Raw genomic sequence first — 23552 nt, 5'->3', positions numbered from 1 at the left:
CTCTTGACTTCATTCCAGTTGAGTCGTTGAGCTGATGTGGCTCCGTGTATAATGCACATGTTCTTTACACACATTCAAACTTGTCTAGTCCGTCACAGCAAAAGCAGGTTGGGGCTGCCTATCACAAGTAGTGCAGAACACAGTTCATCGATTTAGATAGCACAGTAGTAGCAAGTCCCCGTGATTCGATGAGGTCGCTGCCAATCAGAAGCTGCCAAGAGGGGAGAATGGAGATGGGGGTAAATAGTAATAAACATAATAATAATGATAAGGTAAAGAGGAAAAACCGGGAACGTCATGGAGATCTGTGTGGGTGGAGAGATGATCGTGGGTATGGATGGATCTATGATATACTCCATATGGAGATTTCTTGACATTTCAGAGTTTGCTACTCTGCTCTCTGGGGTCACTCATATCCAATCGCTGAGTTGTTAGATACAGTCAGTCAAGAACTAAGGGATCTGAGAGTGGTGACGTGATGGATTGATTGTGGGATCCATAGTTCGTAGTTCGCACCTAGGCAGGCTGTTTTCAGGGCAGGAATTAAACAGCAATCTTAAAAAGTCCCGGATGCTGCTTCAAGACATGGCATGACCGGGATAGGATAGGATAGAATACCTAGGTAGGAGGAGTTCTCCCCAATCACTGGCAATCAGTTCCAATGCACTTGGGTGGGCGCTGAGCTGGTGCTGAGGAGAGCAGAGTGCATATGAGGTGTTGTCTCCCCTGCACTGGCACCGCGTCTAGTCCCATCATGACGCCCGTTCAACCTAGAGAGAGACAGAGAGAGGAAATCCCATCCCTGTGGTATTGTGGTTATCATTTACGGAGTAGGAAAATATAAGCTGCTAATCCGTACTATGCTTATACTCCGTAAAATAATAATAGGCATGAAATGGCCGAGACAGCGCTGGACGGTCACGCTGTGTAATCAGGCGTCCTGGGTGGTCACTGAGCCACACGCCAAGAGCAGCGCCAGCCAACCACACGGGTCAACAGGGTGGTATTGATACCGGCTTTCGTCCGCGGTACGAGTATTTACCGCTAGACCCGTTCTGGCCGCTGCAACCCGCTCCCGACTCCCTCCCCCAGCGCTCTTCTTCATCTCTTTTCTTGTCTCCCTCTCCCCGTTTTCCTACCTCCCTCTCTTCCCTCCCTCGTTTTCGAGATTCAACTTCGATTCTCAGCAGAAGTGCGTTCTATCGCCCTTCCTGTGCACCTTGCCTCTCCTTTGTCTCTCTCCTTAATTCGCCCTTCCCATAATCCTGCTGTCGTCCTTGTTCGACCCAGATCCTTCGGCTCTACCTCCTACCTCCTTCTTTCCCTCCCGCCGCCAACCACACAACAAGCGGGCATATATCACCAAACAAGGGGCTTATCCGATTTAAGCTTCTGTGCTCTCTTTTATTCCGTCCTACTAGAAGGGTGTTGAGTTTGATCGAGTCGAGGCGCCATCCGCTTTAGGGGCGTGTTGGTCCTGTTACCCAGCCTCGGGAGAGCCCTCCGCTGCTGCTTACAGCTACTACAGCGTACTGCTACTACCACTACTACTGCTACAACTATCACTGCTCCTACGAAGACCTATTATTGACGAGACTGTGTAAGCAATATATGTCCCCTTGAATAATTATAATTCTTCTTATTCTGGGCGTGTGGTTTCCGAAATTTTCTGTCCAATTTCATTTTTTGGCCTAGTAGACTAACGCCTGCTACTGACCCTCAGCACCCATGCCAAGCCCGTCACGGTCTAGCGCCCATTAACGTCCACCTCTCCGCAGCCGCCCTTTCAACAATCCCCAACCCAACCTTTCCCACCGCCATATTGTCTTCACACACAACCCCTTCTCGATTTGTGCCCCAAGGCCCTGTCGGTCGTCACAGCAAGTCGTGATGACCTCTTCGTCAAATGTCGTCGGTGTCCACTACCGTGTGGGCAAAAAAATCGGCGAGGGCTCGTTCGGTGTGATCTTCGAAGGCACCAACCTGCTGAACAGCCAACAGGTTGCTATCAAGTTTGTATGTGAGATTTTTTTTTTTTTTTTTTTTTTTTTTTTTTTTTTGATTGAACTATTATCATTATACTCGCCATTGTTTTGTGGGATGCAATATTCAACCGAAGCATGTGCTAATGAATTTTGGTTGCAGGAACCTCGGAAAAGCGATGCTCCACAGCTTCGAGATGAGTATAGAACGTACAAAGTCCTTGTTGGGTGCCGTAAGTGGATCAAAATTGAATACACAGTTTCGGAAATGGCCGTCTTTTACTGATTCTATCTATCACCTGAATAGCTGGCATACCTAATGTCTACTACTTTGGCCAGGAGGGCCTTCACAATATCCTTGTTATCGACCTCCTAGGACCGAGCTTAGAGGATCTCTTCGATCACTGCAATCGAAGGTTTTCGATAAAGACAGTGGTTATGGTGGCCAAACAAATGGTACGTACTGCATTACTTTACCACTGAGGCGTCTACTGACTCTTCCCGTCTCGTTTAGCTTTCAAGGGTGCAGACGATACACGAAAAGAACTTGATCTATAGAGACATAAAACCAGACAACTTCCTCATTGGTAGACCAAATTCCAAAGCGGCAAACGTCATCCACGTTGTTGATTTCGGAATGGCGAAGCAATATAGAGACCCCAAGACCAAGCAACATATTCCTTACCGGGAACGCAAGTCACTCTCGGGTACTGCAAGATACATGAGTATCAACACCCATCTCGGCCGAGAGCAGTCACGACGTGATGATCTTGAAGCCCTAGGCCATGTTTTCATGTACTTCCTAAGGGGTGGTTTGCCGTGGCAGGGCCTAAAAGCCGCTACCAACAAACAAAAATACGAAAAGATTGGCGAGAAGAAACAGACTACCGCAGTGAAAGATCTGTGTGATGGATACCCTGGTACGTAATATATATATACCATCTTAACATTGTGTTCTTTGGTGGGAAGTGGCCAATGCTGACAACAGCTTCAACAGAGGAATTTAATAAATATTTGACCTACGTCCGAAATCTGGGATTCGAAGATACCCCTGATTATGATTACCTGCGCGACCTCTTCACCCAGGCATTGAAGAACACCGGAGAGGTAGAAGACGGCGAGTATGACTGGATGAAATTAAATGGCGGAAGGGGCTGGGAAGCAGCCAAGCAGTATCCTCCCCAACATCACCTCCATGCGACCAACGCTCCAAACACATCAGCCCGTGACCTTCATGGAGTACCAGCGCCTAGGGGCCCACATAGACCAGGTGTAACAGCTGACCGTTTAAACGCCGCGCAACCCCCGCCCCCATCTCCCGCGAAACAGGGAGTGGGGAAAGCGCGCGAGCGGCAAAGCGCCTCCGGCGGGCCGCAAGTCAAACGTCAAAACGGAGTGGCGGGGGGTCTTGAGACAACACCGGCTGCGTCGACTCAGGCTCAATTTCAACACTCCAATGCCCATCTCCCGGGCCGCATTCCCACTCCCGGTACCCATGGCATGAATACTCAGCACTCGACACAAATGCGACCCGCGCAAGACCCGGAACCAACCTTTGTACAGAAGGTCATGAAAGCTTTATGCTGTGGTATGTTTAAACCGTCTACCCTACTTCCTTTTGTGTTTATTATTAACTCGTTCATAGGTTGAAATGCACACACCACATAACATCGACATCCGCTGCCCTCGGGCTCCTCTACCTCAACCTTGCCCGCGGTCTCATTTAATTAATCTCACCCCTTCCATTTCTAGCCGATGGAGTCATTTTAAATGCCATTGGTATTCCACCTGTCTGTATCTACAGCTTTTCTCGGCTCCTGCTGGATTGATTAATTGCATAGCTACGCCCACTTACGACAATGGGCCACGATGGAGTTTTTTCATTTCGTTTGTACTAATTTTTCAATCCTCATTTTTCCTTTTTCCTCTTTTTCCCTTTTAAACTCTGCTACAACCACACTCTTATATTTTCCACGTTAAGCTCTTTGATCGATTGATTTCCGGAGTTTCGTATCAAATATCATTTTTTCTTTCTCTTTTTTGGTTCTTAATATAATTTTTGTCCGCTTTTGCTCTCCTAGCTATCTGACCCTCCTTCGGCTCTCTCAAAATGTCTACCCTCTCCTGTTCCTGCGTGTTTACGGCCCTCCCTTGTCCTAACCACGTACACAATTCCGTCCTCACTAAGCGAACGCGAAATGTCTCCTTTTGTGAAATCCCCCAAAACCGACTTTTTTGCAACCATATTTTTACTTTTTTTTCCTGCTTAATAATAGATCTGTGTTCTTTCTCCCATTTCCATACCACAATCCTGTTTTCCCACCGGTCTTTGGCCGCGGCAATTCGCTCTGCTCTTCTACTGGAGGCGTTATGTTTCATGCTCTGCAACGCGCCAGCATCAACGAACTCTGTCGGGTTTATAGGATGCAGGCATTTTGCTGCTACCTCTACCATCTATACCTATGTGTCGATTATAGGGACCATGGGTAATTGTCAGTTAGACCAAGCCGAATCCAAATCCCCCCTCCCCTTACTGCCAGCTTATCTCGAACGAAGAATAGTTAGTTCATTTGGAGAAGCTCACCAATTACCACCACAACCAAACAAACATCCTTCCCGGTCGTCGATTTTTGCTTAAACACGAGAACACGTTTTCCTTTGTATATATATATGAACGTGAACAATAGGGAGGGGGCCAAAGCTCTGGACTGGCTAGCTAACTTAATGGGTTTCATTTAACATCACCATCATCGTGAAGTGCCGTTGATGGGAATAACTGTTGTGTGGAAGTGGAAATATTATCACTTTCCTTTCCCTTTCCTTTCCTCGTCGGAAGTTTTTCTTTTTGGTTTTTTTCCCCATTGTCTCCTTTATCTCCTATGCTGTTATTCAATTATATTTTTCCCCCTTGTTTCATCTTCCGAGTCTTCTTGTCTCCAATTCCCTCCCGTCTCGCTGTTTCTTTACCTGCCGTTCTTCGTTTGCATTTTTCCCCCATTTCTCCGTTATTATATTATTTGCTTTTAGTTTAGGTGCTATGGTCGAGTTTCCATTTCCATTCCTAGTGTCGGTTTTTTTTTTTTTTTTTTTTTTTTTTTTTTTTTTTTGATAGAGAAGAGAGAGAGAGCTACAGCTGACATGAGGAGTACACATTCACACATTCACACACATCTAAAAAAAGATTTGCTGTGCAGCAAAGAAGAATTGAAAGATGGGAGGAGAAGAACTCTTGAAGAAGTATAGTATAAAGTATAATAGGGTAAAGAAATCTAATTATCATATTAATATTTTCTTTTAGTGACTTGAGTAAATAAGAAATAAAAAATATCTACACATATCATAATCACTTCTTGTTGGTTTAGTTTTTTTATTTCTTCTATTTCTATTTTTTATTATGTTCATCCGCCCCATGGATTTCAATGTGCTATTTATTATTCTACTACTTGCCATCTTGGTATCCCAACCAGTCGACCGACCTCTAGGAGGGGAGAGAGGAACTACATTAACTGTCTTCTATTTTTGGTCATTTACATTTTCCTTTACCTTTTTTTTCCCCCTTTCCCCCCCGTTGGCCCACGAATCCCGATATGTTTTTGCCAAGATGGAGAAGGTATGGTGCTTGGGCCTGTTTTGGCTCCAAAAGCCACGTCGCGCTAAAAGTCTGATCCTCTCCTTTGTCTCCTTTTTCGAGGGATTTTGCGGCTCTCAGGGGGAGATGAGCACTTGGATGGAAACCTGCCAGCCATGAACAACCCCCCCTCTCTGCCCTCGATGACTTCCATCCTGGCGGGGGAAAAAATGAAAAACAAACACGGAGGTTCTCCAAAAATAACCCTAAGGTTAAAGTTTGGCCGGGCGGGACGGTCCTGACGCTTGAGGCTGAGGGAGCTCCTCTCCTGCAACCAGTTCGGCAAGGCTGGCCTCAACTTTCTCAGCGAAGCACCACAGAGCGCTCTCGGTGTCTCCGCCTTACACCCTTGGCTTGGCCAATTGCTGCACGAGGAATCTTGTCCAGCAGAGGTGTGCTTGCTCAGAGCTGGGGGCCAGAAAAGAAATACGCTAGATAGCGGCGCTTCGTTTCCCCCTCCTTCAGGTCTGGGCTGCAGTAGCTTGGGAAGATGACCAACACGTCCATGAAAAAGGAGATGGGGGGGTGGGGGCTGCATCGAGCTGCTGGAAGGGGTTGTTTCTAAGTTTCTTTCTTTTCTTTTTTTTTTTTTTTTAAATTTTAATTTTTATATACGGGTCTCTCCCTCACTCCCAGCGTCGGGATGGGAGGTGAATGCGTTCCGCTAACCAAAAAGCCATTCTTATCTCTACCTATGTGTCTGTCAAGTCTAGTCCTGCCTTCTCCGTACTCCGTGCTGAGCCTCCGTTTACTGGCCTCGACCAATCTCGATGGCTACAACCATCACGCCAGGATCTAGTTCCCCTGGCGAAACTTCCGAGCCCGTTCACAATCAACGTGGGCCAGGGTGGAAAGACGGCCCCGTTGTTTCGGAGACGGACATACTCCTTGACGCGAGTACCGAACACAAGAACGATAGCAGCGATGGGGTGGGAGAATCTAAAGAGTCTCCGTCTGGGTACCCTCTCCAAAGATACTGGCGAAGGTCTCTCCTGCTAGTGATTGTGCCACTAGGAATCACGGCCTACTTCTGCTTGATAGAGTGGTTTTTAATATCAAAAAATGCGGCATCCAATCGATATGGTCACCGCAATGCTCTCTGGGTCTACTATTCGTGGTTTATTCTCGGTGTCTTTGGCCTGGGTATCTCCAAGTACGGACTGGCTGGCGTTGAGGCTACCATGCTTCAGGACCGGCATTGGCAGGTCAAGGATGCCATGGTCCTTCTCGTGCATAGTGGGCAGTCCTGGTCCGGCTTTTCGGGATGGATGGAATGCTTACAGATGTCAATTCGCCAGAGGAGAAGTGTCGTGCAACGGTTATGGTACCTGCTGAGTTTCATAAGCCTCATGGTGACAATCGCACTGCCAATTTCGGGTCTGAGCATGGAACTGTTTGATGGATTTGTTCGGACAGACAATCCTGCGAAGGTAATTGGGTACACAATGGAGAACTTTGACATCCGGGGCCCAGGCCAGGTATACCGGCGTGGTCGTCCCCTCCTACAAGCCAGCGCTCCTCCAACCCTGCCAGGGGCTGGAGTGATCTACACCCCACGATACCTGGATCGCAGCGAATACTCTTATCTGGAGACTTTGCCTAACACCCTCCCAGTCAACGAATTTGCTCCGGAGCTTTTCCTTGCCCCTCAAGGACAGTATCCAGTTCGTGGAAGTGCGTGGGGGCTCCGATTAGGGTACAATTGCTCTGTGGTAGAGTCTGCGTCTGATTTTGCCCTTGTGGGCAGGAATTCTAGTAGAGTGTTGGCGTATAGTTCAGATACTTTCAATCTGTTATCATACCTGGAGACTGCCACAGCGTGGAACACAACCAGGGAGCACCACGAAGATCCCCAGAATACTAATATTTTCGAATATGCCATGTGGCAGGTACGGTACAAAGCTACCTACGAGGAAAGTGCTCCAATCAATTTCAATAACACGATCACTTCACCAGTTTCGGGATTGGGCAGCCCGTTGGTTAAAGCAGAGAACGGGACCTATCAGTGTAACAATGCTTTCTTTGACGCGAGACCACGCGGATCAAAGAACCCAATAGAACATTTCGACATACATGGTAACAATATTAGCGATGTCATCGAACAAGCCCCCCCAGTCGGCGTCCGATGCAGTTTTTTCTCCGAAGCGGGCACTGCCGTCCTCGATCCGGCTTATTCTTCCTTCCACTCCTTCGTCCCCGTTCCCGCCGTACCCAACAATGGCACAGCAAGTCTTTACAGTTCCAATCCCTTCGGTACCGAAGTGTCGAACCTGCTAGTTACCCTTGTCCCCGATGGCGAGATATACGACCAGCTATTTAAATCCACGAACTCACCTCCACCGGAATCATACTCCAACGACTCTCGCTATACATACTTCCTCCAAGCGCAGAAGATACTGGAGGCTGTCATTCGTGCATTTAGTGTTGAAGCCTTGCAGCTGATGTACGATGGCCTGCAGAATCTTGACGGGGCATACGAGCATGAAACCCTGAAGGCTTCGAAACCGGGCAAGATTCTTGGTCCTAGTACTGTCCCAGCTCTCATCCCCATTGTCCTTTTCTGCATTTGGGCTTTGGGTTGTCTGGTGCTTGGTGTCACATATGGGTTTAGGCGGCGCTGGGCAGAGACACTGGATGGATACAGTTTCTTCCGGTTTGGCGCGGACCGCGTGGAGGATATTCGTGGACGCCCTGACCTCGTCGGTTGTAATAAAGACTTGGATGAAAGTGAGGGGTTGAAGGAAATCCCTGGGCTGATTGGTGATTCGCTCCCCGGCGAGCAGGTGGGACATATTGGGCTGGTTACGAGGAGAAACGTGGCGGATAGGAGCAAGTTATACATGTGATGCTTATTTTTATGTTATGGGAATGGGATGATTTAATGTAACTAATTCGACGAAATAAAATATTAATTATTCTTTTTGTGGATTCAAGATGTTCGCACCTCTTTTGTCTCTTGTAATATACAGCTTCGCTGCTCGGAATGACAGCTACTGCGCTCATAACTCGACGGTGGAAGTAGAGAAGATAATGCAAGGATAACTTCATAAAGTGACGAAATTAATTTACTTTTAGCTCTCGCTTGGCTGATTTACATACGTACAGGGATTATTCACTGATAACCGTCCAAAACTTCCCGCGACGATGCGCCCAAGAAGAGTGCTATGAATACTTTCTTCGACCACATTCCTTTCCCCGAATATTAATACATTCATTTCTTTCTTTTTCAAAGAGCGAAGGTCAAGCACCCCTTTCTTCCTTTCGGAATAACTACATCCAACCCAATCAGACCCACAATCACCTACCTCTACAACTCCGCGACGCTGATATCAACAAAGCCAACAGGCCGATTCGCGCTGACGGCAGGGACCCCGACCATATAGTGCCTATCGACGTCCGAGGCACTGATATAATTGCTACCGCCGCCAAAGGGGCTGGACCAATTGATGGTGCAGATTTTCTGCAGGGTGTCTTTATCGATCAGGTCGACGGAACCCTGCGTGCCGGCTGGCGCACCTTGTCTGCCGCAGCTGTATATATCGCCCGAGCCGGACTCGGGGATCACGATCTCGTCGACTTGGTCGGGCGTGATTTCTTCGTCCTTGTTGTCGTTGGTGTAGAATTTCCCGCTGTATGGTGCGAGAAGGGGGAAATGGGGAAGAGCCATTGAGTTAGCTCGGTTCGACGCATATCTTGCTCCCTCTAGCTTCCTCTGGGGAGGGGGTTCTATATATATATACGGCTTTTCCCTTCAAGCGATTGTATTGTGCTGCAAGGAAATGTAGGATATTACATACTGCAACAGCTGAGAATTCTGAACTGCGAGTGGCCCTTCAAGACCGTTTGTTAAATGCAAGTTAATCCAGTTGGCATACCCCATTGTGGCGAGGAGTTTTGAAATATATGAATGAAATTAAGTGTGTTTTTTCCTATTAGATACAGTGTCTGGGTGTAGTTATGAATGAGGAGACTCGTGCAAAAGCCTGCCGGAGTGCTTGATGTCGAAGCTGTTGTAATGGAATATTGGCCTTGTCCTTACTGATCCTCAAAAAGAAGCCAAATAAGAAACATCATTATTACTTTGAAATTTCATCAAGCTTTCAGCATAAAGGGAGTAGATAGCTTCTGAGTTTCCGCAACAATCCGTGGAATAACTACCTAATGTAGCTTGGCTAGATAAACCTAAACAGGTAGATACCTACCCAGGTATCCAGACCATTCGAACAAAAGCTTGAATGCCCGTTCGGCCATGAGGCGATAGTCAATCGAACAACGGGTGTGGAATAGATGCGGAGGGGCGCCGAAACCTATATATAGTAGTCAGAAAAAAGATAGCCAACTTCGGCAATGGCGAAATATGGAATTCCAAAGTTTAAAATCTTAATGATTCCATTCATTCATTCCACGCAAAACGATTTGGAGGAATAACAGACGGGTTCAAGCCCGCATCACACGGCTTATCAAAAAAAGGTTTTCTGCGAGGGACGTTTTGCAATCAGTAAGCTTGCTGAACTGAAGGTACTATGCAGGATCTAATCTGAACGTCTCAAAGGACAACAGAAACGAAGCCAGAGTGACTTGCTGGAACAAACCTCGCACTCTTGCATATTACTGAGCTTCCTAGGTATATGTTGCATGCATTCTTTCTTATATTAGCTAGAAATAGGCAACATGAGCTCCAGGCGGGTTCAAACCATCGACTGACCAAAACCACAGGAAGTGCTATCAGATATCAGCTGAGCGAGCAGCACGCAATTGCAGGAGCAGGATTGCAACTCTGCAGTACACACAAAAATCCCACCGTAGCGGCCAAAGTTCGATGTTTATAAGGTTTTATTTCTGCCTTATATATTCCGCGGAGGTCCACCGACCCATCGTTATGTTTGATGGAGCAAATTCCTGTTCCTATCTGTCTCCTGTAGTTACGGTCTAGAGCACTAGAACATCCTCTCCCAACGCTCCCTGATGCGCAAAGAGTTTCCGCAGCTGTGGCTGTGGTTTTGCGATTGATGGGAACACTGAGCTATAGCCGTTGGGCTTCATGCCTATCCTTCCGGCCTCTAAAGGATAGTAGCAAGCGGATGGGGGTTCCGCCTCAAGGAAGGGATGAGGGCCTCTGTGTCTTGCTATCAAGCGTCATGTACTCGCCTCCTGGCACACTGATGAGGATTGAATATTCTCCTAATATCCCGTTCCTTTGGTGGCGTATGTCAATTCAAATGCTTTACAACTGTTAGCTTCATCACAGGTGTTTAAGCATACACAGCCCGTCGAAAGACTGAGCAAAAGGCGTGCCCGAATAGGGGGTAGGAAAGGGTAGACCACGCACTTGGGCATCAACTACTCTCCCACAACGGGCGGAGTCGTTGTCAATACTATATATATATATACCTGTGCGTGAAGTGTCAGGGCGACTATCAATCTGATATCCAGGTGGTCCACAGGAAAGTTGTTATGTTGGAGACGAACTTTGAGGTTGCATCGTTGCTCTTCGAAGCCAAACGGGCTTTTCCAGCAGCTGAGGAGTTTTTAGGAGAGCTGTGGCAACCTCTCTTGGCTCGTGGACTGCAGCGAGGACTTCAAAAGTAGGAAACAACTCATGCTGGCCAAGCTGTATTGTTAGATTAAATATCTCATCCTTCGTCTCATCACTAATTATAATTAGTCCCCACGGATGGTAAGTTTATCCAACCTATCAGCGCGGGGCGTCTCCACCTGACGTTTAAGCATATTTTAACCACTCAAAGTGTTCAGGGCATAGGCTGGAAAAAAGCAATGAACAGGAATCACCTCAAGTTAGAGACGAACTCGCAGTTTTTATAAATTGAGTCGAGTGTGATAGTTATTACTAAATCGGAGAGAGCTTTCGCCTGCCCTAGCACACAGGCTTATCATATATTGACTTCATTTCGGCCTGAAGTTGAACTGACAGATATTGTGAAAGACTATCCAAGACCTTTCGCGCCACTAATTTACGCTGCTTGGTGCGTTCTGATTGATTGCTGATGAAGCCTCATATGAAACAATGTTTGTTGCTAGTAGGTGCAAGATTCACAAGATCCATCTTTCGGCTGCTTTTGCGTCTTCTCCCGATGATGGGTCTAATGTTGGGTATTTGACAGAGGTACGACAATGTACTTATCCTATAGGCATCCTACAGGATAATGGAATTAGGGTAGTAGAGCACACATTGGGGACAGACATAACGAAGCATCCCAAATCAATGGATGGGGGAAAGAAATGTTTGCTGTGAACGTAGGAAGGCCTCTGCCATTTCTTCCTGAAAAGGGTTTGATGAGCTTGATTGTACATGTACATGGACATGTACATGATGAGACACCAGTCAGTTCCTCATACTGAAGAACTTCATCGAACTATTCTGCACTCAATACATGTTTTCCAAGAGCCATTGAAGTTTATACTGCCTATATTCTCACGATATAATGTGTCATTGGGATTCTGCCAGGTATCGGAGGTTCTATATATGCCTCATATTAGGATTTCAGGTTCCCTCGGATGCATCGGACGCCTATCCAGGATACGGCAGAAGGTGGTTATCATTGTGATGGAAACTTCAATGGGTAACATTGTTCCAGGAGATATGAAGGGATTAAGATATGACTTCTGCTATGAGTTCATCAACCTTTGAGGTTACTCTGCTTTAATAAGCTAATATAAATGGTAATGCATAATGTGATAATTCTCATGCACATTCTCTGTGAGCTATAAACTAGAATGGTATTTATTAGTTAAGTGAATATTGAAAGAATACATTTATATGATGGATATATACATCAGTTAGCTTCCTGTTAACATGACAGTGACAAAGGCAGAAGTGGTTGCTCTCAATGACATGAGTGCAAAATGATTGATTTCAAAAATATGACTATATTTCATTAGCACTTCAATTTCTTCTCTGAGTGAAACAATGACTTGCATGCCTTCAACATCAGGGATGTCTTCTAACAGTGCCTGCTACCCTGATGAGGAGACAATATAATCTTATACTCATGCTCATGTCTTCATGGATCAAAAGTCAAACCTGTGCCTGTTAGTGCTCTAAGCTGACTCTGTGCAAAGTTTTTCCTTGCAGAGCAAGCAAATAGCTTGCTAACAAAGATAGATAGACATATAGATTCACATACATCACATCACTCAAGAGTACCATGATCATACCTGCACAGGCCTGTATATAACTCAAGCAGCATTCATGGCATCTCTCTCTCTCTCTCTCTCTCTCTCTCTCTCTCTCTCTTTCTGTCTCTCTCAATAAAATTTGCCGCCACCTCTTTTAGTAAGAGATATAATCAAATATCCCGATTCTTGTTCCCGGTTCCATGTTTTTGATTCTCATGTCAGTGATGAGGAGACATGAATGAAAACCAAATTGAAAGGGAAAATGCCCCCTCCCTTTGAATTTGTAAGTTCAACGCCAGCAGAATCCCTGACAAATAGGGAAATAATGAACAAAAGGTTCCCGGTATCGGTGCGCCTATTTCCCCATCCACCCTTCCCCAAAGGCAACAAAGCCACAATCCAAGGGCGGGAAAGGATCGCGGCAAGCAAAAGTGCCTCCGTAGATGGACATGTATGTACATAGACCGAGAACCCCGTTTGTCCGGACACGCATATAAATGTACATGTATGTACATGTACCTTCACCTCAACACTTCCATCGCCCCGCGTGCCTGACAGAAATCCACCAAGACCATGTGAACCTTTTGATTTCAACAAGATGAAATTAATTCATTCTTCGACCTTATCAACATCGCGGCTCTGCAGCCATTGCACTAGAGGCACAAAAAAAGCTGTGCCAATTTGCCTCCCCTCCCTGCTTAGTTGTTCATCTTACAGAGAACTGTACTCTGTACTGTGAGAGAACTCAATCAAAGCACTGTCTCTTGCACATAGGCTTTTCCCATAGTAATCTGGGCAAAGGACAACTTCCACCTTTCAGGGTTGAACCGGCTCATTTTATTCCCCTCTGATGACATGAGTCATGAAGAAGCCTGTGCTGTGCTGTTCTGTATTTGCAGCTGGATGAAGATATGAAGCTGGCATCAAAGTTTTGTGAAAGTTTTTTCATTTTTGAGTCGGCTGTTTTTTACTCCTCCTGAACTGTTCTTGGGGGGCGGGATTCCTTTGTATTAGTTATGCATGTCTAATCAATATCAACTGGGCCCGGAAGAAGAGCGAGATAGTAGAATTTGCACAGAGTGGGTGAACGGGGATGAGGGCAAACTTTTCGACAAAAAGAAAAAAAAAATAATAATAAAAATAAAAATCAAAATAACCATAAAAACCTTGAAGGAAACAGGAAAGAAAAGAAGAGACTTTTTTTTCTTTTTTTCTTTCCATATTTTCCCCATTCCTCTTCTGCTCAAATCATCAACTTATTCATTCTCGCCATAGCTGATATCAGTGACAAGGAAATGTGCCACCTGGGAAAAACAGAAAAAAAAAAGCAAAATACAAAGTTAAAATATTGAAATACAGTGAACGGCAATTGATATGATTTAGAAAGAGCCTGACAGACGGGTGTTTACAGACTTGTTCTAATAATCTTCGCATGTTTGATCTCCATTCATTCTAGCACGTATTTCTTCGGAGACTTCAACTCCAAGCGTGTCACGATCCTTCTAGAAGGGTTCTAGAAACACGGGGCGTGAGTGGAAAGTCTCACAACAGGGGAACCTTGGTGGAAGTTACATCAGCCTTGGGGAGTGTGTAATTATTTGTGTTCTGGAAGAAAGCGTTGGTTGGTGATGACTTATTGTTGTATCATATTTTCTTTATAATTTTATTTTTTGTTTTCATTTTGACTGGGTTCTGGAATACATTGCGTGGTTAGAGTTGCAAGTTACATTTTTATCTCAACAGATTGAGAACTGGGAGAAGGGAAACATTGAACGGTAGTTTAATGAACTAGCACAGAAGCTAGATGGGAAGAGCTTCTGGAATATCTAGCAGTATGTATCGTACGTATGGTGTGTATGTATCTGTATCGTGTACGGTATTTCATAATAAGAGTGACATGTATGGAAGGATGTAACCACACTGTATGCATGTATGCGCTTGACAGCAATCTATCTCATCTCATAGGGGAGTGATATGGCGATTCCAAGGAATATTCATATATCAGTCGCGGAAAAGAGTGGGTAGAGAGAACCATTTGGAATACTGTCTACTCTCATATTTATATGTTATTGCAAATAGAAGCGCATATTTACGCTTGACAGTATTAGCAACATAGTACAACTCATACAAGGCTGTGACCACTGAGATGATGCATGTAGGAAATCTATGTCTCATCTCAGTTGATTCAGAGTGAGTATTATTCTTCTCATGTTGCTGAGTCTGCCTGCATGCTTTCTAAGACAAGCTTTAGAAATATTTGAGAGAAATGAGAGTTTTCATTTTCTCATTTCTTTACTCCATACTTTCTTCTTGTGGCGGGCTGCGCCCGATAAATCATATAGACTATTTACACTCCATAGATTCCTGCCGAAAGCTCCGATTCTCGGTCGCCGATCCTCGGCTGAAGAACCCACGGAATTCCTATTCTTCCGCCCCGAAGCTTCACTGTATACACATATAAATATTCACACTGATCACTGATGCCTGCACTTTCTCTTTTTTTTTTTCTTCTCTAATGTTTTTCACTTTTGTTATATAAGATCTATATATTATACTGATCTATTCAGTGTAGACCTCTTATACTTGGAAAATATTCATCATCTTCTTATTAGAAATGATTACTCACTGTGACGGGCTGCGCCCGATCATCATATAGACTATTCCTTTACACTCCATAGATTCCGCCGAAAGCTCCGATTCTCGGTCATTCTCAATCACTGATTCTCAGCTGAAAAACTCACAGAATTCCTATTCTTCCGCTTCAAAGCTTCACCGCGTACACACTGTGTACACATATAAATATTCATCTCAATTGCTGATTCTCACATCTTCTCTTTCTTTTTCTTCTTTAACATTTTTTACTTTGTTATATAAGACCTATATATTATACTGATCTATTCAGTGTAGGTCTCTTACACTTGAAAAACATTCATTATCTTCTTATTAGAAATGATTATTTATCAGAAAGATATTCAAACATGTAATAATATGTAAAAAAGAGAAACAATCAGTTAAAGCAGACACTGAGTTCTCAGATAGAAGCTTGCTTATTAGTCACTCTGACTATGTAATAAGATCTTATAAGAGAATATTAGTAAAAGATCTGAGAGTTCTAACATCTCAGACATATGAGATATTTATATAATTATACTTCTTCAGATTTCATAGATATTATATATCTAATAAATGATATAATCATGTCTAACAATAATATAAGAGAACTCTTAAATATAAATATAGAAGTAATATCACAGTGACTCTAAGTAATGTTAAAATTATAACAGTAACAGATAGCTGATATATATATAACTTAATAACTTTAATATGAGAAAATTCAATAATTAACTTAATAGAGAACTCATGCAACTTCAGCATCTACAGAATTGAATATAAAAGCACTGAAAGAATACTTAGATACTCTTATATATTTCAATACTTTTAATCTCACTCTCTACTCATCATGAAGAATGAAAATGCTTATAAAACTAAGTGTAGATGAAGATATCATCAGTTCATTAATTAATCAAGATTAATATATTAATGAATAATTGAAGAATTATATGAAACAGAAGTTTCATTCATGAATAAAAGTATATAAATCAGTATTGTGAATATCTGACAATATCATTAAATATCTTGATATTCTGTTTCAAGACACTGCTATATAACAGAAAGTGTTAGATTAATTATAGAGTGTCTGACAGAGAAACACTTCTCTTATAACATTCATTTCTGACTTTGACACTCAGATCTTAGAAGCAGATAATCAATCTTATGAGTTATAAAAACAATCTCAGCGCTTCACCACGAACTCGCTTAATTTTTCAAATAAAAACCCGCTGATAGATTCATTGAAAAGCCCTCGATCATACAAGCATTTTGACCCCATCGCCAACTGCATACCCAGTGTGATGGTGAAGTTATTCAGCCAAACATGAACCAGACATTGTTCAAAACTTCTGTGTGGGATTATCCTCTGTTCACCCCTATCACACCACAACCCCAGGTCAAATTGTCATACAAATTGTAAGGTGAAGAGACCTAGTCATATACATCAATCTTCTTGATTTTGAAAGATTCTCAATCTGTAATTATGAAGATATCTGAGAAGCAACTTCTATGAAAACTCTGTCTATCTTTGATGTTTCAAAACATCAACACTAAGTCTCACTTACATACTGCTCTTTTCAATCTGGCTCACATTCAGCAGAAAAATATAAAAAGATACCTTGACAACTGTATTCAATACATAATTAGCAGATATAACAACTATAAAATCAGTATATCTCAAGGTCTGACTGAGTCTTTGATCTCTGCACAGTGAGATATATTAAATCTAGTATTAATATCTCAATATTCAATAGATTCTGCAAGGAAGTAAGAACAGCAATACTAGATTTCTATTGAATTTGAGAATTAACTCTATATTGATATAATCATTGATAAAGTCTTCTATTTTAAGATATAAATAACCAGTTTCTCTACATTCTGCTGATAATATTTATATTATTATATAGAAACAGACTTATATTCTCTATAATATCAAGACTCTGAAGAGAAAAAGTCTTGATAGAAGATATACAGTAGTGTATATCTTAGCAGTTTCTATCTCATTCTTCTGTAGCAGTTAATGCAAAAAAAAAAAAATCTTAGAAATAGTTTTTTACTTCTCTTGAAAAAGTAAGATGTTTTTCTCTGAGTTTTATATAATATTCTTATAAAGAATTAAAAACAGAGCTGTTTTCTATTATAATTTTATATTCTTTTAAGTAAGAATTACTTTTTCAGTAACTGAAGAGCTTTTATTAATACTTAATTCTTTTTTACACTCTTTATTAACTGATTTGAGTTGCACACTTGTTGTATGAGAAGAATTGAATAATTTAGAATAAAATTGAATAATTTTAATCAATTTCTCTGAAAAAAATAATTTATTTTTTGTCAGTTTTTCTCTCAAAAGCTGTTATATTATCTGATTTATTATTAATTGATATCATACTTTTTCTCACTGTATCTCAAGAAAGAGATTATAAAGATTTTATTTATTTATCTTAAAAATTAATTTTAGTTTATTAGATTCTCTTCAAAAATCTAAACTAGTTACTGAACTGATGTGAAAAAAATCAGATATTTTATACATAAAAGTCTTTTATTCTTCTTTTGAAACAGTCTGATCAACTTTTCAATTGAAAATAGACTTAGAAATATCTCAATTGAAACAGTCTGCTCAACTTTTTAAAAGAGTTTAATAAATATCTCAATTGAAATAGTCTGATCAACTTTTCATTAAGTGAGAATAATGAGTTTAAAAATATACTCAGTTAATATGAAAAAAGATGCTTTCTCAAATGCTATTTCTAAGATTGAAATTCTGAAGAGAAGAAAGAAAGAAGAAGTAGAGAAATAACAAGTTCTTAAAATACAGAAACTTGAAAAAGTAAGCAAGATTCTTGAAAAGTAGTATCTGAGTGAGATGAATGAAGAAGTTCTGTTAATTCTTTATACTCAGACTAGATAACTACAGAAGATGATCAAGTTTAAACTTGGAATTTCAAACACAGTTCAAAAAATATTGAAAATTTCTAGTATAATCACTGACTCTTTATCTTACTCTTTATCTTTTTTTTCTACTTCTTCTTCTTCTTTGAATCAGAAGAAAATATATGCTTAAGTAGCTGAATCTGTTATCTCTAAATCTGCTATCTCAAAATCTACTCAAAATCCTGAGAAAACTGAGAAGAATACTGCTCATACTTCTATTCATAGAAAAGTAAAGAAAAAAATGTAAAAAGAGAAAAACTTCTAAATCTTCAGAAATAGAAGACTTATTCTTAAAGTCTTAAATCAGAATATCTTACAAAGAAACAAGCTAAACTTAAATCTCATTTTCAGAATTAGAAATGAAATTAATCAGCAGTTCTTTTCTCAGTTAATAACTGATTTTAAAGTTTAAAAATCAGTTATAGCTTTAATTGAGTCATTCTTCTTTAAAAACTTTATTATTCTGACTACAATGTCTGAATTCAGTGAGAAATTCCTTATTCAGAATGAGAATCTCTGAAAATTAGCAGTAGAATCTTTGTTAAATACAATAATTCTATCTAAAAGAGATAAAAAGTGAGACAAATTCATTCTTTATAATATTTCAGTTGAAATTTTTGACTGTGAAGAAGAAATGCTACTTCTCAAAAATGAATTAGAAGAATATAACTCTATTCAACTGAGAAAAGAGTCTATATAACTAAATTCAATTGAGTTTATACAAAGTAGAAGAAATGTCACTGTTCTAGTATATATAAAAATACTTAAATAGTCAAAGATCTCTGAAGTAAGAGTAGCAGATTTGAAAATGAGAGTTCATGAATATAAAGACTCAAGAATGAATCTCAAAGCTTAAACACAGTGTTCAAACTGTTAAAGATATGAACACTTTCTAATCTCTTATTATTATTATTATTATTCTTCAATTATAGATGTATGCAGTCAGAGACTATGACATCTACCTGAGAACTTTTAGTTCTCAGGGTTTTTCCTATATCTGTAAAGTTAACTATTATACATTCATCAATTTCAGATATGCAAAATCAGAAAATTCCAGCTCAGAATACAAAAACTGTTTACAAATTGCAGTGTTTTAACATCTTCTGATACTTTGAAATCATTTGACAATCTCATGACAAAGGAAAAGAGAACACAGTCTTAAAGATAGACATATTAAATAGATAGATAGAAAGGAATTGAAAGAAAAAGATAAAGTAAAGAGAGACTGTAACAAAACAAATTATTAAAAGATAGTATATAGCTGTTTTAACAGACTATATCTGATTGATTTCCTTCTCTTCATATTCAGATATTTCTGAATATAGCCATTTTCTTGTAGCTGCTTGAGTTTCTGATAGAAAGTCTATTAAGTATTTAATTCCTGTCTCAGTTGAGAATAAGAATCTCATATTTAATTGATTTAAATCATACTTCTCTTTCAATCTGACTCTGAGACTATTGTATAATGCACAGTGTATTACAATATACTCAGAATTCTCATTTGTATTGCAGAATAAGCATTCTATTGAGTCAAATCTATCATCAAATCTTTGTATATAAGATTTAAAATAGTCATATCCTAGTTTCAGCTGTATTATAGATGAGAATATTTTCTTTTTACATTTAATTGAACAAGATTTTCACTTGGGTTTTGTTTCAAATCTTGAATAATGTATACTCTTCTTTTGTTTCTACCAGCTTTCATTTCACTTGTCTAAACAAGATTCTTTTATTTTTCTCTTTATAAAAGATCAGAACATAATTTTTTGAATAGATCTGCTTAATTCTGCACTCTTTTTTACAGCTAAATCAGTCAATTCATTGCTATGAATATTCATATGAGCAGAAACTCAGTGCAGATGAATTATCAGCTTTAATATTCTTCTCTTTTGAATTTTCAAAACAGAGTTTAAGATCAGTTCAAGATTCATTTGATTATTATAAATCTGACTATTTCTAAGTCTTTTTAAAGCAGCTTGACTATCAGAGAATATTTATATCTCTTTCAAACTATTTCCTCTTTTATAAGATTTTATTTCAATAAGTTTGAAAGCTTTCACTATTACAAATAGTTCAGTATCAAAGACTTCAGATTCACAGCCTAAATTTCAGAAATCTGAGATAAAATTGATATTATCTTCAGTATAAGCAACATCTGCATCTAATCTATTTAAATTCTCATTTTTTGAGTCATCTGAATAAATCAGAATAGAGTCTTTTATATTAATTGTAAAAATTCTCTTCAAATGCTGTTCATATTCTTTCTCTTTAGATAGTTCACTTATTTGTAAGTCTATAAGAGATTCAAGCTTTTCTCTTCAGAGAGATAACTTCTCATAATTAACTTTTTCAACATTTAAAGAAGAAAATTGATTTTTAATCAGAGAGTATAATCTGTATAGTTGAGAAGACATCTTCTTTAAAGAATTATTTTCATTTCAATCAAGAAATCTATTTCAATTCAGTTCATTTTCAGAGTTAATTAATGAAAATGAAGAAGAGACTCTTTCTCTGATTATATAATTTAAGCTCATCTTTATAACTCTCAGAGCATAGTTCATACAGGCCTTTTCAAGTCTAATAGTAGAAGAAGGAATTGAAGCTTCAATTTTCATTGCTTTAATAGAAGATAATTTGAATACTCTCAGAATTCTTCTCAAGACTCTGTTTTACAGACTTTGAAAGAGTTCAGTGAAATTCCCTTGATTATTTTATTAAACTTAAACTTCATAATCAGCTACTGATGTAATACAGGCTATATATAACTGTCTCACAGCCTGGAAGAATAGACCTCTCTCTGTATTTGATAGTCTGATTATGTTATTCAATAGTCTTTCTGTCTTAACAGTTCTTTGTTGAATGTGATATTTAAAATTCAACTTAGAGTTTAATCATACTTCTAATTATTTGATATTAACACTGGGTTTAATCTCTCTATTTAAAAGAGTTAGAGATAGTTCTGTCTCATTGAATCTAGAAAAGAAATGAATTAACTCAGTTTTATTTATATCAAATTAAATTTAATTAATATCTGCTTTAACAAAGATTTTCTTTACAGCTTCTTTAATCACTTTCAAATTCTCTTTAATAGTTTTTAAGCTGTAGACTAGATCAATATCATTCACATAACTCAGAGATTGCACTATTCTCATATTTCTATTTTTGAATAGATATACACTGTATATTGTAAATAAAATGAGTGAGATTGAAGATTCTTACAGTACTTCTATTTTTATCTCAGTCTTGTCTTATTTCATTTCATCAAAGAAAAGTTGTATAATTCTTTTAGATATAAAACAGTTAATTCATTTTATTAGAGAAAGTGACAGTTTTAACATCTTCAAAGTCTGAATTAACTTTGACTTTGAAACATAATCAAATACTTCTTTTATATTAATAAAAACTGCAGTTGAAATCAGATCTTCATGCTTTGTTATCTGAATATTATGAACAACTGAGAGAACAGTGTCAATTGCAGAACACTGTTTTCTATCTCTCATTTATTCACTGAATAACAGAGAATTACTGATAGAGCTTATAAAAGATAGTTGAGTAGCTATTATCTTTTCTAAAACCTTTTCTAGACAGTTCAATAGAGATATTACTCTATATAACTTGAGAATTGAAGTTTTTCTATTAGATTTTATAAGAATCACTTCAGTAGCTTCTCTTCAGCATTCAGAATAATATCTATTTTTCAAGAGATTGAAAAAGAGCTCAAAATATTCATTCTTTAAGTAGAAGTATATATTTTGAATAATCAAGTGATTAATTGAATCAGGCTCTGCAGCAGTTTTAACTGAACTTGAGAAGATAGCTGACTCTAATTCATCTTGAGTAAGATCAGGCTATTTTCAGTCATTTTCATTAATATAGTTGAGAAGTAATATATTCTCTTCCTCTGAATCTGAATCTGATGAGTTTGAAAAGAGAGTTCTTATAAAAGCTTAACATTTTTTCTCAAAAGAGTTTGCTGTATATGATTCATTCTGAAACTCATATTCTAAGATTGAAAGTTTTGCTACACTTCTTGTTTTAGTATAGTTAAAAGCTTTAAAAACTTCCTTTTCTTATACTTCTTCAAGAAACTTATTTCAGCAGTCTGTTTTAGCTCTTTTAATATCTGAAAAGTATTCATTTCTGACAGTTTTGAACTTTTTATCAGAAATTATATCATTCTTTCAATCTCTTCTAGCAGTAGTCAATTGTTTTCTTTTAGATGTGATATTCTCATTTCATTAAGATTTTGAATACTCAGAAGACTTTCTCTTTGAAATATTATCTTTAACACTTACTAGAATAATAGATGTAATAAGCTTCACTCTATTCTCAAGCATTTCATTTGAGATATCTTGATCAGGATTTCAATATAGCTCACTCTGTCTTGCAGATTTTAACAGTTTTATACTTTCTTCAACTGCCTTTCAGTCAGCCTTTTCAAAGTTAAACTGATTAGAGAGAAGAGAATTTTCACTCATTTGTTTCTCACTCAGTTCAATATCAAATTGAATAATCTCATAATCTGATTCTGATGTCTCATTTGAATTAATAAATCAGTTTATAAGTCTTTTTTTCATTAGATTTTATAACATGAAGATTAGATCTATAATAGATTTCTGTTTCATATCTTTTCTAAAGAATGTTTATTGATCAGACTTGTTAACTAAATCTATTAAATACTTAAAGATTCATTCAATCAGATTATCATCTCTTACTGCTCTTTTACATTCTGAATTTCATCAGAGATAATATACATTGAAATCTTCTACAATTATAGAGTTTCTTAATGAAGTTATGTTCAGAAATTCTCTATTAATTATTCAGATATTATTATTTTTCTTCAATGACTTTTCATTATAGATGTTTATAAGCTGTATAGTATTAAACTCATTCTCTTTATCTATAATATTACTCATCAGAATATCAGGGTCAGACATGATATCAAATCTTAGATTAAATTAATATCTTGATCTCTTTCTTTCATAGATTACTACTCTTGACTTTATCTCAGACTTTTGAGGTATAAAGCAGTAGTAGCTTGAATGAGAAATGATATATTTTTACTCAGCATCAAAATTCAGCTTCTGAAGAAGTACAAAATCAACTTTTTATTCAAATATAATTTAAAGACAAGAATAAATGCAATTTGAGTTTCTATTTACATTATTTTGAATAAATGTGATTTTTGAAGAGTTTTTAAACTTTTTTTATTGTTTTTATTGTATATTCATACTAAAAGAGAGTAGAGTAGAATCTAATCACTA

At 39.0% G+C, this 23552-nt stretch overlaps 4 protein-coding genes across 4 annotated transcripts; 3 read left to right on the top strand and 1 right to left on the bottom strand.

Annotated features, from left to right (window-relative positions):
* Nucleotides 1-603: 603 nt before the first annotated feature.
* BDBG_02594 (CK1/CK1/CK1-G protein kinase) lies at nt 604-5061 on the top strand. The gene is made up of 7 exons (XM_031720854.1): nt 604-1600; nt 1724-2016; nt 2146-2215; nt 2290-2438; nt 2497-2902; nt 2980-3570; nt 3628-5061. Exons 2-7 carry the CDS (start codon nt 1891-1893, stop codon nt 3630-3632), a joined length of 1347 nt encoding a protein of 448 aa, XP_031577189.1. The 5' UTR covers nt 604-1600; nt 1724-1890; the 3' UTR covers nt 3633-5061.
* Nucleotides 5062-5396: 335 nt separating this feature from the next.
* BDBG_02593 (uncharacterized protein) lies at nt 5397-8538 on the top strand. Its single transcript, XM_002627876.2, has one exon. The coding sequence runs from the start codon at nt 6381-6383 to the stop codon at nt 8454-8456; it is 2076 nt and encodes a 691-aa protein (XP_002627922.1). The 5' UTR covers nt 5397-6380; the 3' UTR covers nt 8457-8538.
* A 124-nt stretch (nt 8539-8662) lies between these two features.
* BDBG_02592 (aegerolysin family protein) lies at nt 8663-9490 on the bottom strand (the record flags this gene model as incomplete). Its single annotated transcript, XM_002627875.2, has 2 exons — nt 8663-9239; nt 9408-9490. The coding sequence occupies 2 exons, from the start codon at nt 9488-9490 to the stop codon at nt 8918-8920; spliced, it is 405 nt and encodes a 134-aa protein (XP_002627921.1). The 3' UTR covers nt 8663-8917.
* A 1747-nt stretch (nt 9491-11237) lies between these two features.
* Nucleotides 11238-12314, top strand: BDBG_02591 (uncharacterized protein). The gene is made up of 3 exons (XM_002627874.2): nt 11238-11287; nt 11365-11648; nt 11733-12314. The coding sequence occupies exon 3, from the start codon at nt 11921-11923 to the stop codon at nt 12257-12259; it is 339 nt and encodes a 112-aa protein (XP_002627920.1). The 5' UTR covers nt 11238-11287; nt 11365-11648; nt 11733-11920; the 3' UTR covers nt 12260-12314.
* Nucleotides 12315-23552: the final 11238 nt, after the last annotated feature.

The sequence above is a fragment of the Blastomyces gilchristii genome (genome assembly GCF_000003855.2).
Source record: "Blastomyces gilchristii SLH14081 genomic scaffold supercont1.3, whole genome shotgun sequence".
Classification (NCBI taxonomy): Eukaryota; Fungi; Ascomycota; class Eurotiomycetes; order Onygenales; family Ajellomycetaceae; genus Blastomyces; species Blastomyces gilchristii.
This window is presented reverse-complemented; position numbering and strand designations above follow the sequence as displayed.